Source organism: Arachis hypogaea, chromosome 10 (genome assembly GCF_003086295.3).
Source record: "Arachis hypogaea cultivar Tifrunner chromosome 10, arahy.Tifrunner.gnm2.J5K5, whole genome shotgun sequence".
Classification (NCBI taxonomy): domain Eukaryota; kingdom Viridiplantae; phylum Streptophyta; class Magnoliopsida; order Fabales; family Fabaceae; genus Arachis; species Arachis hypogaea.
Window position 1 is genome coordinate 5234664 of NC_092045.1, and position 13711 is coordinate 5248374.

The following is a 13711-nucleotide window of genomic DNA, read 5'->3' on the forward strand; positions in this document are numbered from 1 at the left end:
TAAGCAAGTTTACTTGTATATAATATGCAAAAACATACATAAGTCAAACAAGATCCTTTTAGCTAAAATTGTCTTGAAACAAAATAACATTAGCTAGTGAGTACATTGATTAGTTCAACCAAAACATAAAAGTTCTAACATAAAAGTTTAACCAAAACATAAAAGTTCTAACATAGATTAGTGTCTCTATGCATCAAAATATTCTTGAGCCCTCAAGGTAGCATATGGTCACCATTTCAGCACTCCTGTAAATAAGAAAAACCGAAACAAAAAAGTTAGAAACAAGATATAACACTAATTATAATTTTTCCACTAAGTTTTATCCAAAATGTTTAGAAAATTTTCGGCAGAATCTCCCCTAAAACTTGGATATTTTCACCGTCCACGGTTCCAACAAACACAACCAATTCACAACTTGCACCCTTTCAAACAACACAATGCAGTTTAATTGAGCAACCAAATAGGACAACAACCAAATAGTGAATAACAAAACCCAAAGCTTCCAGCTTCCAACAACAAAAACAGTGAAGCACTTAGCCGGATAATCAATCAATTGAGCTTAGCAACAGTTGAAAACCAAAAGCAATTAAATACCAACTCAATCAATTAATTGAATCAAAGATGAATATTGAAAACAGCTTAAAATAAATTTCGGCAGCATTTCAGTAGTAAATTTGCCTATTTCACAATTTCAATCAATCAATTCAAATTCCATATGAATTCTTTGACAGTTAAAAACACAAAAAATCATAATGAATTCATAGGAAGGAAGTAAATAAGCCAATTCCAACAAGAAAACATGAGGAAACAATTAAAACTAATCCAACCAGCAAGAAGCAGAGCAGCACTCAGCAGAACAGCAATCAATGGCCCATCATACAGCACCCAAAATAATAAAATGAACAAAGGTACTGGATTTAGGCAGCATTCTACTCATTGAAGTCAATAACCATTACACTTGCAAGCAGCAAGGGCATAGCAGTTTATCCATTAACTCAACAGAAAATCAATCAAGTCAAACTAAACGATTTCAGCAACAGATTTATCAATAAAATCAATCTCAGTTCAGCAATCATCATCTATTCCAACACAAACAACAATAACTCAACAGCATTTCCTTTTTCATTGAATTTAACAATCATTCAATAAGCAAGTAATGAGGGGGAAAAATCAGCAGCAACCAACAGCAAGTATAGAGCAGGAATAACAACTTAATGTGAGAAATTATTCAACAACAAATGCACACACAAATACAAGGATTACTTAAATGACTCATCATGCTTATCCACATAAGTCTGCAGTGAAATCACTTACCGTTTCACTTAAGAGGCTTGTAACAACAGCTTTTTTATCAACTTCTTTCTCATTCTCCCTTTCAGACTCACTGTCAGTACTGGTAGGAGGTGGAAGTGCTGAAGCACCAAACATGGCTTTGTCATGAGCAGCTTGGATTTGTTCCTCCTTTCTTGCCTTGATAAGAAAATGGATTCGATCTATGTTTAGTCTTCCATACATAGATGATGCATGTATGTTAACAAGGAACAAAACTGACTATGCATAAATATAAGAAGAGGAATATACCTCTATTTTAGAATACTAGAAACTCTGGCCAATTTGCTTGACCAAGGAAGCATCATCTTCAGCCACTGCAGATAGGTGGGCAAATACAATCAGTTCAATTAAGTTTCAGGCTTCAAGTCAAACCCCAAACCATTACTCATTATCATTTATAAGAAAAAATATCATTGGCATTCAATAATTAAAAGAATCACCATGACTAAGCAATGAACAATTAAAATTAATAAGTATTGGTGGCATTAACAAGCACACAACAATAGTATTAAAACAGATTGTATTTGCAATGAAGAAATCTGCGCAAATTTATTTAGAATAATGAAATTGGCAAACAAGTCCAACCTTCAATTTCCTCATCTTCAAGAGGCGCATCCTTGTCAAACTCAAATCGCTTCCAGCCCTTGCCTTTTTCTGAGTCTTGGCAGCTGCATTAAAAAATATCCCATGAAATCAAGTTAGTACAACATGTATAAACCAGCACAATTACACAATGTGCAGTTTTTTGAATTAAATCCTTTCTCTGTTGATCGTTGGAGACATGGCAAACAAGGGCCAAAACTTCAATTCCTTTAGCCCTAAGTTTCTCAAGAGTAACAACTCAATCGATGGTATGAACATGTAAATAATTATTGTTATGAATGAATTTTGTTGGGCATCAATCTAGCATCAATTAAATTAAGAACAAATTAAAAACAAAAACAAGTAATAATTTGAAGTTCCAATAATACTAAATTACTAATCAGAACAAGTAAAAAAAACAAGTAACAAATCAGAAAAAAAACTACACAGAACAATAATCAACAGCCCTAATATTCACAAGTTTTGATAATAAAAAACAATATCCCTAATCAGAAGTTCTAATAAATTAAATCCTAGACTTCCATGGCATTACAGTTAATTTCAAAATAAAATTTCCTACCTCAATTAGCCAAAACTCAGTAATTAAACACAACTCCGGCAATTCTTTATCACAACCAGCTAAACACAAAATTTTCCAGCATTCTCAAACATTTAAGAAATCAAGCACATGTTCATAATAGTTCATCAGCTACCAACCAAGTTTCCAAGCATACCCTTATCATCATCAAATCACATAACCAATAAAAATCATCCTCAAACAAAACACAACAACAAATCAATCTTATCACAATCAATCGTATTCACTATTACCAACAATTCTGACTTTCATCAATTAGCCATACATAACATTTATAAGTTATTTTCATTACTCAATAAAATCTTTGGGCATTGTTAATTTAAAAGCTTTCAATTTACAAATGAACCCCCTACCTCAATGTCGCAATAGCAGGATTTGACGCAGGAATCCCCTTTATCCCCAATTCGTGGCAGCAGCAGCGATTCTAGTAATATTCTCGCAGCAAAAACATTCAATAGCTCTAGACAAGGGCAGTAATGCCGAACAATGACAATAATGACTCTGAAAAACTAAATGAATCAGAAACAATTGCAGAGCAAGGTGATACAGAGCAATTTCTTCATAAGCTTACTAAAACGGAAGGTAATAGAAACAATGTCTCCAATTTGGTCATAGCTTGGTGGCTGGCTCGTGATGGAGGAACGCCTCCTTCCGCCTCTGGTTCATGATTCCAATGACGATGAGTGACTTGGGCAGAATCAGAATCGGCAACATCATCTCCTCCTCCCACATGCAATGGTGACGGTAGGGGCTCCGGTGGCTAGGGCTCCGATCGGAGGCAGCAGTGGTGGCAGGACACCGCGGTGGTGAAACCCTTTTCCCTTCCTTTCGTCGATCGCGTTTTCCCTCTCTCACGCGCCTCTGGTTCTCGTGGCTGAGCCTTTCTCAGCTTCTCCCTCTCACCCACATGACGGCAGCGGCGGTGGCTGAACGAAACGGACGCGGTCTGGGCAGCAATGGCGCCGCGCAGGATGCGACGGAGCTGGTAGCGGCCGAGCGCGATGGCTCCTCTCCTTCCTCGCATTGTCCCTGGCTCGCAGCACTCTCTCCTCTCCGATCGCAACCTTCTTTCTCTCGTCTCCCTTAATCCCCGTTTTTTTTCTTTCCTTTTTGTTTTCTGAGGCTGTGTTATGTGTATATGGGGGAGAGGGGCTGGCAGTGGGTGAGTGAGTAACGAGGGCTAGGGTTAGATGAGTGGGGTTAGGGTATAATTTGGTAAAATTTAGGGTTTGGATTTAATTTGAAAATTATAATTTAATTTTGGGACAAAAAGTGAAATTAGGAATTTTGGGTAAATTGGAGGTTTTGAATTTATCTGAAAATTAATTAAATTTTTAAAATTATTTTAAAATATTATTTATTGTATCAAAATATTAGTTGATTTGAAATTAAATACTCTAATTGAAATTATAAGATAATATAATTAATTTTCTTTATTTATAAAAATAAGTATTAAATTTTGAAATCTCAATTATTTAAATCGAATCGTATAAAATTCTTATTATTTTACATTTGTTAAATTTTATAATCTAAATATAGAAAATAATTCGATAATTATAAAATCAGATAAAACTTTAAATTATTTTAAACTCAATTAATCAAAATTTGATTCAATTATCTTTAATAAAATATTTTCAGGGATTAAAATACTTAATGATAAATACATCTAAATTAGCTCTTAATAAGATCTTCTAAAATTTCTAGATCTTACACAAAGTCTTATATTTAGTACGTTGAAACAAATTTGTTTATTAGTTACAAAAAATCTTTGAATTTTGTGACAAATAAATAACTTGTTACAAAAATATTGTATTTTGTGATAAATTAATTTTTTGTTACAAAATATTTAGAGCTTTTGAAACAAATAGATATTTTGTTACAAAATATTTTGAATTTTTGCAACAATATAATCATTTGTTACAAAACATTATAACATTTTGTAACAAAACAACAATTCAATACGAAAGCCAACATAATTTGTAACAAAATAAATCAAGTTGTTACAAAATATTGAAATGTTTTGTAACAAATTTTTTTATTGTTACAAAATATTCTTATTTTGTAACAATAACTAATTATTGTTACAAAAAAGTTATAATTTGTAATAATTTTAAATTTGATACAAATTTTTTGTTACAAATGTTCCATTTTCTTGTAGTGTGGTGAAAAGTGATAAGTATATGTATATAGCCGGGGGGTTGATGATGAGTAAGTTCCAGGTCCACTAGAAATAAAAGAAGTGATATAGAATCCGATTCTAGACATGTTCCAAAAGCATAATATAATATATGACTAAAAGAGATTGAACTTGTTTTCCAGTTTCTTCTTAAGTAGTTGCATTGAGATTTATGTAGTCAACATTATAATGGAAAGTACTAAACGAGTGGCGATAGGGAAATGCATTGGGTGTGGGAAGCAAGTTCCTATGTTAGTTCCATTAGGAGCTCTTAATTCTGCCACACTGCGCTAATAATAACAATCCAAACCGACCACAGTATTGGGTGAATAACGCACCAGCCATTATATATGTAAATCATCACCCTAACCATGCAGCAGCACCAATATCTCATCAAAACTCACTTATTAGGCCACCACCACCTCCTTTTTCTCTCTATGGCAACAAGAGGGCTCTCTTAATTGGAATCAGTTATGCCAAACGCTCTAACAGGATTAACGGTTTTTTGAACGATGTCAACTCCATCAAGTACTTCCTCATTCACAATTTGAATTTTCCTATTCATTCCATTCTCATGCTCACCGGTATCTTTATCTCCTAATAAATTAAGGTGCAGCAAACTTCAGTTATCAATTTCAAATGAAATTAACTGCATCTTGAGTTTCTAACTCTTTATTATATTTGATGGCGATTATATGTTAATACGGTATGCATAACTTGGTGCGTGCATGGATACATATGCAGATGACAGAGAAGAGAAGGATCCGATACGAATCCCAACAAAACGGAAAATCGTACAGGCGATGAAGTGGTTGTTGGAAGGTTCCCAAGCAGGGGATTCACTGGTCTTCTATTTCTCTGGCCACGGAGCCAGGGAAGTGGATCGTAGCGGCGATGAGATCGACGGCTATGATGAAGCCATATGCCCCCTCGATTACGAGAGAGAGGGAAACATAATCGACGACCAGATCAACGCCACAATTGTTAGGCCTTTGCCTCATGGTGCCAAACTCCATGCCATCGTTGATGCAAGCTTTAGCGTCCGACTCTCTTAATTTTTGACAGTTATCCATGTATGAATTATGACTTATTTATTTTCTGTTAGGGTTAACGACTTGTGACAGTTATATCTGTATTAGTTATGTAGTTATACCTGTATTATTTCTGTACGAGTTACTGCGAATGACGATAAAATTTTGTATCAATTCGTGCATTTTGCATCATGGGTTTTAAACCCTAACATATAAACACCACTATACTCATAATCCAGGGTGTAGTGGATTATGCATAAAAGGCATTTGGTCATAAACCGCTACAGGGTGTAGCGGTTTATGAGTAACTCCGCCCTCAACGTAATCCGCGATACCCTGTAGCGGATTACGTGCAATTAAGTTTCGCTGCATGGTGTAGCGGATTATATATAGTTGCGTTTGTTGTATTTGCGTCTGAAAATTGCCAATGTTATATTTGCGTAAACGTTTTCTTCAATCATTTTATTTGCGTAAATTGCCCATTAAAAAATATAAATTTATGTCCCAAACATCTAAAGAATGAAAATAACATTAATATATGTAAATATATAAATAGAATGCAAACAAATAAAAAAATAAAAAATATATTTTTTATAAATAAATTGATTATATAAAATAAAATATAATTGATGATAAGACATAGTATTTATATGACATGGTTGTTGAAATAATAAATAAAAATGACATTACTTTATCATAAAAATATGATTTTTTTAAACTAATATATATATATGTGGTAACATATACCATTTGAGCTATTAACTCATTTTAAATAAGGTATATATACAAATGTACCTCACAAAGACATTTCATGATTCATATATAGGCTAATTTTTGTAGTTATGGAAGTTTAAAATGTGTTATACTCAATTATGGAAAAATGGTGTGTTTTTTATAGATATGGAGATAATTTTTTTTTAAATTGAAACTCATAAATCAGAGGCTCAGTTTTGTTTTTGGAAACAAAACTTAGGGTCAGATTTGGGATAATAGAGAAGTCTGAGCCGCAGATTTGCATGAGCTGAAAATTCTTTTAAAGGATAAACAAATTGGTGGGTCAGTTTTGTGAAAAAAAATGATAAACCACAAATCTGACCCTCAGATTTGTGGTATAACAAAAAAAATTAAAATACACAAAACTGTCAGTTTTGTGATTATCCATAAAAAAAAATACACCACTTCTCCACATTATTTAAAAACACCACCACAATCTCAATAATAAAAATAGAAAGCGTCATATATATCTCCCATTCAAGAATAAATATCCATTTAAAGAAAAGCCATTCTAATATAGTTGCACACAAGGTGTTTGAAAAAGCCATACAATGATGATGAATACTACAAAATTATTAGAGGATCGTCAAAATTTCATCCAGAGATACCAAAGCTGATCAGGATCCCAAAAAGTTCTGAATAGGATTCAGAAATTGGAGTTGATGCCTACAGATCAAAAGTCAAAAGTGCTGTTGAGGAACTTAATGCTGACAAAGTTGCTGTTGAGGCTGGTGACAACGAAGCAATTAGGAAATGGTGGATATGCCCTGCTTTAGAAAGCATTACTGAGGGGTGTGATACTTTTGTGCTTTCTTGTGATTTGATTTGACTTTTTGGTCTTGTATCTTTTACTTGATTGAAGTCTGTGACAATCGATGATGACTATTGTGAATAAATCCTTGTAGTGTGGCCATTGTGCTTGAATAATTGTTTAGCATTTCATATACGTATTTTACTTGTCAATATTTTATTGTTTGGTCAATGCATAATCACCGGTAGTCACCAAAGACACAGGTACCAGAAACGTGACCTATATATATATATATATATATATATATATATATATATATTAAAATTAATTATTAATATATTTATATATTAATATATATATAATTTAATTTTTTTAATATATATTTTATATTTTAATATATATTTATTTTAATTATTGATTTTAGTGTACATTATATGAATTTTTCGTAGTCATATACGTAATTAACACGCTGGAATCAGATGGATCCCCAGGGGCAATTGAGGCACGAAACCATTGGCCATTTACCACCAAACCAGGCCTAACCTCTCTCTTTCCCCAACTTCCCTTTACAACCAAGTAATAAATAATAAAACAATATAGATCCTCCTATGCAAATATGAAATTATCTTCATCAAGATATAAGTATGTAGAGTTTTTATAAATATATTATTCTTTGATTGATACCTATTTATCTTGATGCACCGGCAATGTAGACTTGATTAGATTCTCTCTTGAAACTTTATCCAAACATGGTAGTGAATAGTGATAAGTATGCATGAAAGCCGGGGGATTGATGATGAGTAAGTTCCAGGTCCACTAGAAATAAAAGAAAGTGATATAGAATCCGATTCTAGACAAGTTCCAAAAGCATATGATTGAAAGAGATTGAACTTGTTTTCCAGTTTCTTCTTAAGTAGTTACATTGAGGTTTATGTAGTCAACATTATAATGGAAAGTACTAAACGAGTGGCGATAGAGAAATGCATTGGGTGTGGGAAGCAAGTTCCTATGTTAGTTCCATTAGGAGCTCTTAATTCTGCCACACTGTGTTGTGATTGCAAAAGCGCTAATAATAGCAATCCAAACCGACCACAGTATTGGGTGAATAACGCACCAGCCATTATATATGTAAATCATCACCCTAACCATGCAGCAGTACCAATATCTCATCAAAACTCACTTATTAGGCCACCACCACCTCCTTTTTCTCCCTATGGCAACAAGAGGGCTCTCTTAATTGGAATCAGTTATGCCAAACGCTCTAACAGGATTAACGGTTCTTTGAACGATGTCAACTCCATCAAGTACTTCCTCATTCACAATTTGGATTTCCCTATTCATTCCATTCTCATGCTCACCGGTATCTTTATCTCCTAATAAATTAAGGTGCAGCGAACTTCCGGTAAAATTGATAGTTGAGAATTTTTAGATAATTTAACAGATTTGACTAAATTGTCGTCTAAGGACTCTCAGCTATCAATTTCAAATGAAATTAACTGCATCTTGAGTTTCTAACTCTTTATTATATTTGATGGCGATTATATGTTAATACGGTATGCATAACTTGGTGCGTGCATGGATACATATGCAGATGACAGAGAAGAGAAGGATCCGATGCGAATCCCAACAAAACGGAACATCGTACAGGCGATGAAGTGGTTGTTGGAAGGTTCCCAGGCAGGGGATTCACTGGTCTTCTATTTCTCTGGCCACGGAGCCAGGGAAGTGGATCGTAGCGGCGATGAGATCGACGGCTATGATGAAGCCATATGCCCCCTCGATTACGAGAGAGAGGGAAACATAATCGACGACCAGATCAACGCCACAATTGTTAGGCCTTTGCCTCATGGTGCCAAACTCCATGCCATCGTTGATGCAAGCTTTAGCGGCACTGTTCTTGATCTCCCATTTATTTGCACAACCAACCGGTTAGTTAAGTTAGTTAGGTATTTGTTTCTGACTTTCTGTTATTGTTTCGCTAACGATTTGAATTTAAACAGAAAAGGAAATTATGTATGGACGAATAAGAAAAGGCGGAGAGGTGGTTACAGAGGCACAAAGGGAGGACTAGCAGTTTGCATCTCAGCTTGTGGTGACGACGGAAAAGCTGCCGAAACGTCGGCGTTTAGCGGCATGGAAAGCAGCGGTGTCTTCACCTACAGTTTCATCAGAGCCATGCAAGAGGAGCCTCCTCACTTGACTTATGCTGCCTTGCTCAACGCCATGCGCTCTACAATCCGTGAAGCTAGTAAGGGGCAATTTGGTCTTATTGGTCGACACAATGGGATATGCATCTCAAGCCTTAGCTTATGTTTGATCAGATTTTGTTCCTTTATTATTGATGAGCGCAATTTTATTAAAAGGACACAATATGATGCATGATGTGAGCACAGTTGCACAGGTAATAATAATTTCGTAATGTAATAAATCTGTAGTTTGGAATTTATGGACGTTTTAAGCCCTCAAAAATAATAATAGAGTTCACTTTACATCAAAAATGAAAAAAAAAAACGATAACGATAAGGGAATTGTATGCTTCCTTTTTACATTAGAGGTGTGTGCAACAATAAATAAAATAAAATAGAAGACCTGGTGATTGAACCTCAGAAACCTACAGGCTAGTAATGTACATTAATAGTAGATAGTGTAGCCCAAAAAATTCAATCTCCAGTTGAAAATTTTCAATTAAGGAGCAACTGCTTGCGAGATGCATTGCACCAACGAGCAAAGCAATTTTGGAGGTTTGGCCAATCAGAAGATGGAGAATGTGTGAAATAGTGCAGCCAAAGAGAGAGAATCTGCTCTTGCTGCTCTGCTTCTAATCTCTCTATGATGTACTCCAACACGCTCTCCAACTCTGTCCTCTCACTAACACTTAGAACTGGGGCATCAGTTCCATTGCTGGCTCTACACAACAGTGGCAGCCATGACTGTAGCAACCTGAACTTCACTTGCATGTATACCTTCACTTTGCCTTCATCTATTTCGTCTTGCGCCATGTTTTTGGCTTCCTTGAACAAGAATGCTGCAACCATGCAAATTCAACCCCCAAATCAATTATATGTATATGTTCATAAAATTATTAACATCATCTTCTTTTCTACATTTTTGTGAGAGCATAAAAACCAAATATGGAGATTCCCCTTGAGGAAAAAAAAAGCCAACTAGATGCCATTTGTGGCCACTATGATTGAAATTCCAATGACATATAGTTACAAGAAAACTTATCAAAACGGAGACTTTATGCACTAATGTTGAGTCATCTTAGTTACGTGAATCATTTCTATATTGTCTTGCTTAACTTACTATTATGCTTACAAAACAATTTTTAGGTATTATAGGTTTTTCTCCTTGAATAATACTAGATTGTCATATAATATATCAACAATGCGACTAGTTGTGACTTGTGGGGCAAAAACGTAATTACGTACGCCAATATGCAGATTAATCTTTTGAAGATGAGAACAATACACGTGGCATTGCTAGAATAATAAGTTGGAATTGGATATGTTGCCCTGTTCAAAAGAAAACTAGATCCGTCTCTCTAAAGGTTATTATACATTCACACACGATTCACGCCCATTGTCTTGCTTCTTCTCTGTTCCATGTTTTTTTGTACACCAATATTGTTCTTAGCCTATTTTGATATCAGTAAAACTCTACATCCAAAATCTTTCTCCTTCTTTTTCTCCTTCTTTTTCTCCCTCTCCACCTTTTTCTTCTTCTTCTTCTTCTTCTTCTTCTTCTAAATTCGCACACATAGGTTCTTCTTTCCCTCTTCTTCTCCTCCTCCTCCTCCTCCCTCTTTGTACACGCAGATTCTTCTTCTTCTTTCCCAATATTGTGTCTTCTTTTTTTCTCTTCATTTTTCGTTATATCATCACCAATAATACCAACATTTTGCTAACGTCTTTATTAATTCTTATTTTCTCTTATGCCATCATTAAATAATTTCGGTTTATTTCTTAATTTAGTTCGGTTCATTTGTATGTTAATTGAGGTTTACTTGATGCTGCCGATAAGTATTTGACCAAATTTTTTATTCTTTAAGTACTTTTGATCCATTTATTAGTTTAATTAATGTTCATTTGAATCCAAAAATAAATTCAAGTGTTTTGTTAATGATTGAGTTTTTTTAACTGTTTGTTCAAATCCAAACTACTTTCCATTCATTTGTGTGTTAATTGAGATTTACTTGCTACCAATTTTTTTTGTAAAAAAAAAATGAAATTATTTATTATTACTTTATTCAATGACATTAGATTCCACTACATTCCATTCAATTGGTTCAGTTTTGAATAAACAGTCAAAAAGACTCAATCATCAACAAAAATACATCGAATTTATTTCTGGATCCAAATGAATTTCAAATAAACTGATAAATGAACCAAAATTATTTAAGAAATAAAAAACTTGATCTTAACTTAGCAATATCAACTGAATCTCAACTAACACACAAATGGACCGAAATTAGTTTAGTTTTGAACAAATAGTCAAAAAACTCAATTATCAACAAAAACACATATAATTTATTTCTGAATCCAAATGAACCTCAATTAAATTTACTTAAAACAAAAAATTTGATCAATACTTATTAGCAGCATCAAATGAACATCAATTAATTTATAAATAAACTGAAATTAATTCTATTTTGAACAAGCAGTCAAAACGATTCCATCATCATAAAAAAACACATTAAATTTATTTCTGAATCTAAATAAAGCTCAACTAAAAAGAGCAAAAGAAAAAAACACAGGAATAACAATAAAAGAATGAAAATGGAAAGAAAATAAGAAGGAACGCCAATAAGAAAAAGGAAGAATGCAAAGAGAAAGAAAGAAGAACGCGCGAAGACCAGAGAGGAGGAAAGCTAAGAAGAAAAAGGAAGATGTGAAGACGGGTGTAGTGTGAAAATAGTTTTTGTTGAGTTTAGCCGTGCTTGATTGGATTGGATAGAAAAAAAGCTTGGATTTGTAGTTGAATTGTTTTGTTATACTATATTTTCTGAAACCTAGTCATAATTATTTGAGTAACACTCAAAATAGTTCTAAAAAATGTTTAATTAAATACTTTAATCAAATTCTATTATTAGAGTATAAATTTTACTGATTAACATTATTAAAGACTAAAATATGCTATTATTCCAAATTTTTCTTAGAAACTTATATTAAGATATTCCTCTAAATATTCTTTTTCCATATAAGAAAAATAATTGAATGTATTTTATTTTCGTTATTAATTAATTTATTTAGTGGTTGATATTCGATAATGAGGAGAAAAATCTAATTAGGAAAAGCTAAAGAAATAGAAGAAAATACCTGTCAGTTTGACCAGAGAACACTGCAAACGCGGGTCCGCCGTCAGCGCCAGCAAACCCAAATTACGCGCCGCCGCCCACCGCCACACAGCTTCCTCAGGGAATCCGCACGCCGCCAGCTTCTGACCCATCCACAAAACCTCTGCCGCCAGCTTCTCCACCGGAATCCCAACCAAATTCCCCGACTCTCCGCTTCCCGCTGCGACTCCTGCTCCCGCAACCCTCATGCCCACCGTCTTCACCGCCTTGAGAACCTTCCTCATGCGGTGAAAATCCCCGTCGTCGTAACCGTCCCCTAGCTCGGCCACCGCCGCCTCCAGCTGCCTGAGCGCCCTCTCAAACGCCGCCGAAAGCACGACGCGGTTAACCTCACGCAGCGAGGGGACTCCGTCGGAGTGGTTATCGTCGATGATCCTATCCGCAAGGGAGCGAACAACCTCGTACTTTCTGGAACTGACGGGAATATCATTGACGCTGATGAGAAGCTGAGAGAGTGCGCGGCCGATTGGAGTGTCGTTTCCCGGGGAGCGTGAATCGCACGCAAGCTGGTTGCTGTGGACGGGGTCGTAGGCGAGGAGCTTCTTGTTATCGGGGTTGGTAAGGCCATTGAGTGAAACGACGTCGTATTTGCGTTGTTGATGTGGAGGGTAGAGTAAGTTGATGAAGAATGAAGGGACGAAACGAATGAAGAAAAGGTAGAAGCCTACGATTATAAAACGCAGCGTTTCGAGGAGCTTGTATTTTTGGGCGTAGTGTATGAGAGACTTATCGGCGTTGTTTACGAATGAGACAATTAGGTTACGAATTAGGAGCGGTGGAAGTGGAAACGTTTCTTCTGAGAAATCCATCTTCTTATTGTTGTTGTTGCTGCTTCCCATCTTCATTTGGAATTTGGAATTGCAACCAAGGCACAAGGCCTATGCTATCATTCTCTTCATTTTAACCTATTTTGTCATCCCTGCTTTTAATGTTGCGAAACCGTGTGGTTTGAGCTTCATTCTTATTTTTTAACACGTATTATTATCTATTATTATTAATTATTCACATAATGGAAATATCTCTTTTAATACCTTATAGGAAATTTTTTATTTCTATAAATGTAATCAAATAATCTGTCATGATTATTACAGGTTAAGTTTGGACATGGATG

At 34.8% G+C, this 13711-nt stretch overlaps 2 protein-coding genes and 2 long non-coding RNA genes across 5 annotated transcripts; 2 read left to right on the forward strand and 2 right to left on the reverse strand.

Annotated features, from left to right (window-relative positions):
- LOC112714848 (uncharacterized) lies at positions 1–3708 on the reverse strand. Its single transcript, XR_003159375.3, has 5 exons — positions 2866–3708; positions 1918–2000; positions 1582–1646; positions 1315–1470; positions 1–245 (listed from the first exon to the last, which is right to left on the reverse strand). It is a non-coding gene; the product is annotated as an uncharacterized lncRNA (long non-coding RNA).
- A 1165-nt stretch (positions 3709–4873) lies between these two features.
- Positions 4874–5893, forward strand: LOC112718141 (uncharacterized). Its single transcript, XR_011867049.1, has 2 exons — positions 4874–5298; positions 5433–5893. It is a non-coding gene; the product is annotated as an uncharacterized lncRNA (long non-coding RNA).
- Positions 5894–7862: 1969 nt separating this feature from the next.
- Positions 7863–9688, forward strand: LOC112714850 (metacaspase-1). 2 transcript variants are annotated; one of them, XM_025766531.3, is made up of 3 exons: positions 7863–8604; positions 8836–9172; positions 9245–9688. In XM_025766531.3, exons 1-3 carry the CDS (start codon positions 8193–8195, stop codon positions 9624–9626), a joined length of 1131 nt encoding a protein of 376 aa, XP_025622316.1. In that variant the 5' UTR covers positions 7863–8192; the 3' UTR covers positions 9627–9688. The 2 variants fall into 2 exon arrangements, with proteins under 2 accessions (XP_025622316.1, XP_025622317.1); XM_025766532.3 differs by having other exon boundaries at positions 7933–8548.
- Positions 9664–13711, reverse strand: LOC112714849 (uncharacterized). The gene is made up of 2 exons (XM_025766530.3): positions 12563–13711; positions 9664–10269 (listed from the first exon to the last, which is right to left on the reverse strand). Exons 1-2 carry the CDS (start codon positions 13443–13445, stop codon positions 9926–9928), a joined length of 1227 nt encoding a protein of 408 aa, XP_025622315.1. The 5' UTR covers positions 13446–13711; the 3' UTR covers positions 9664–9925.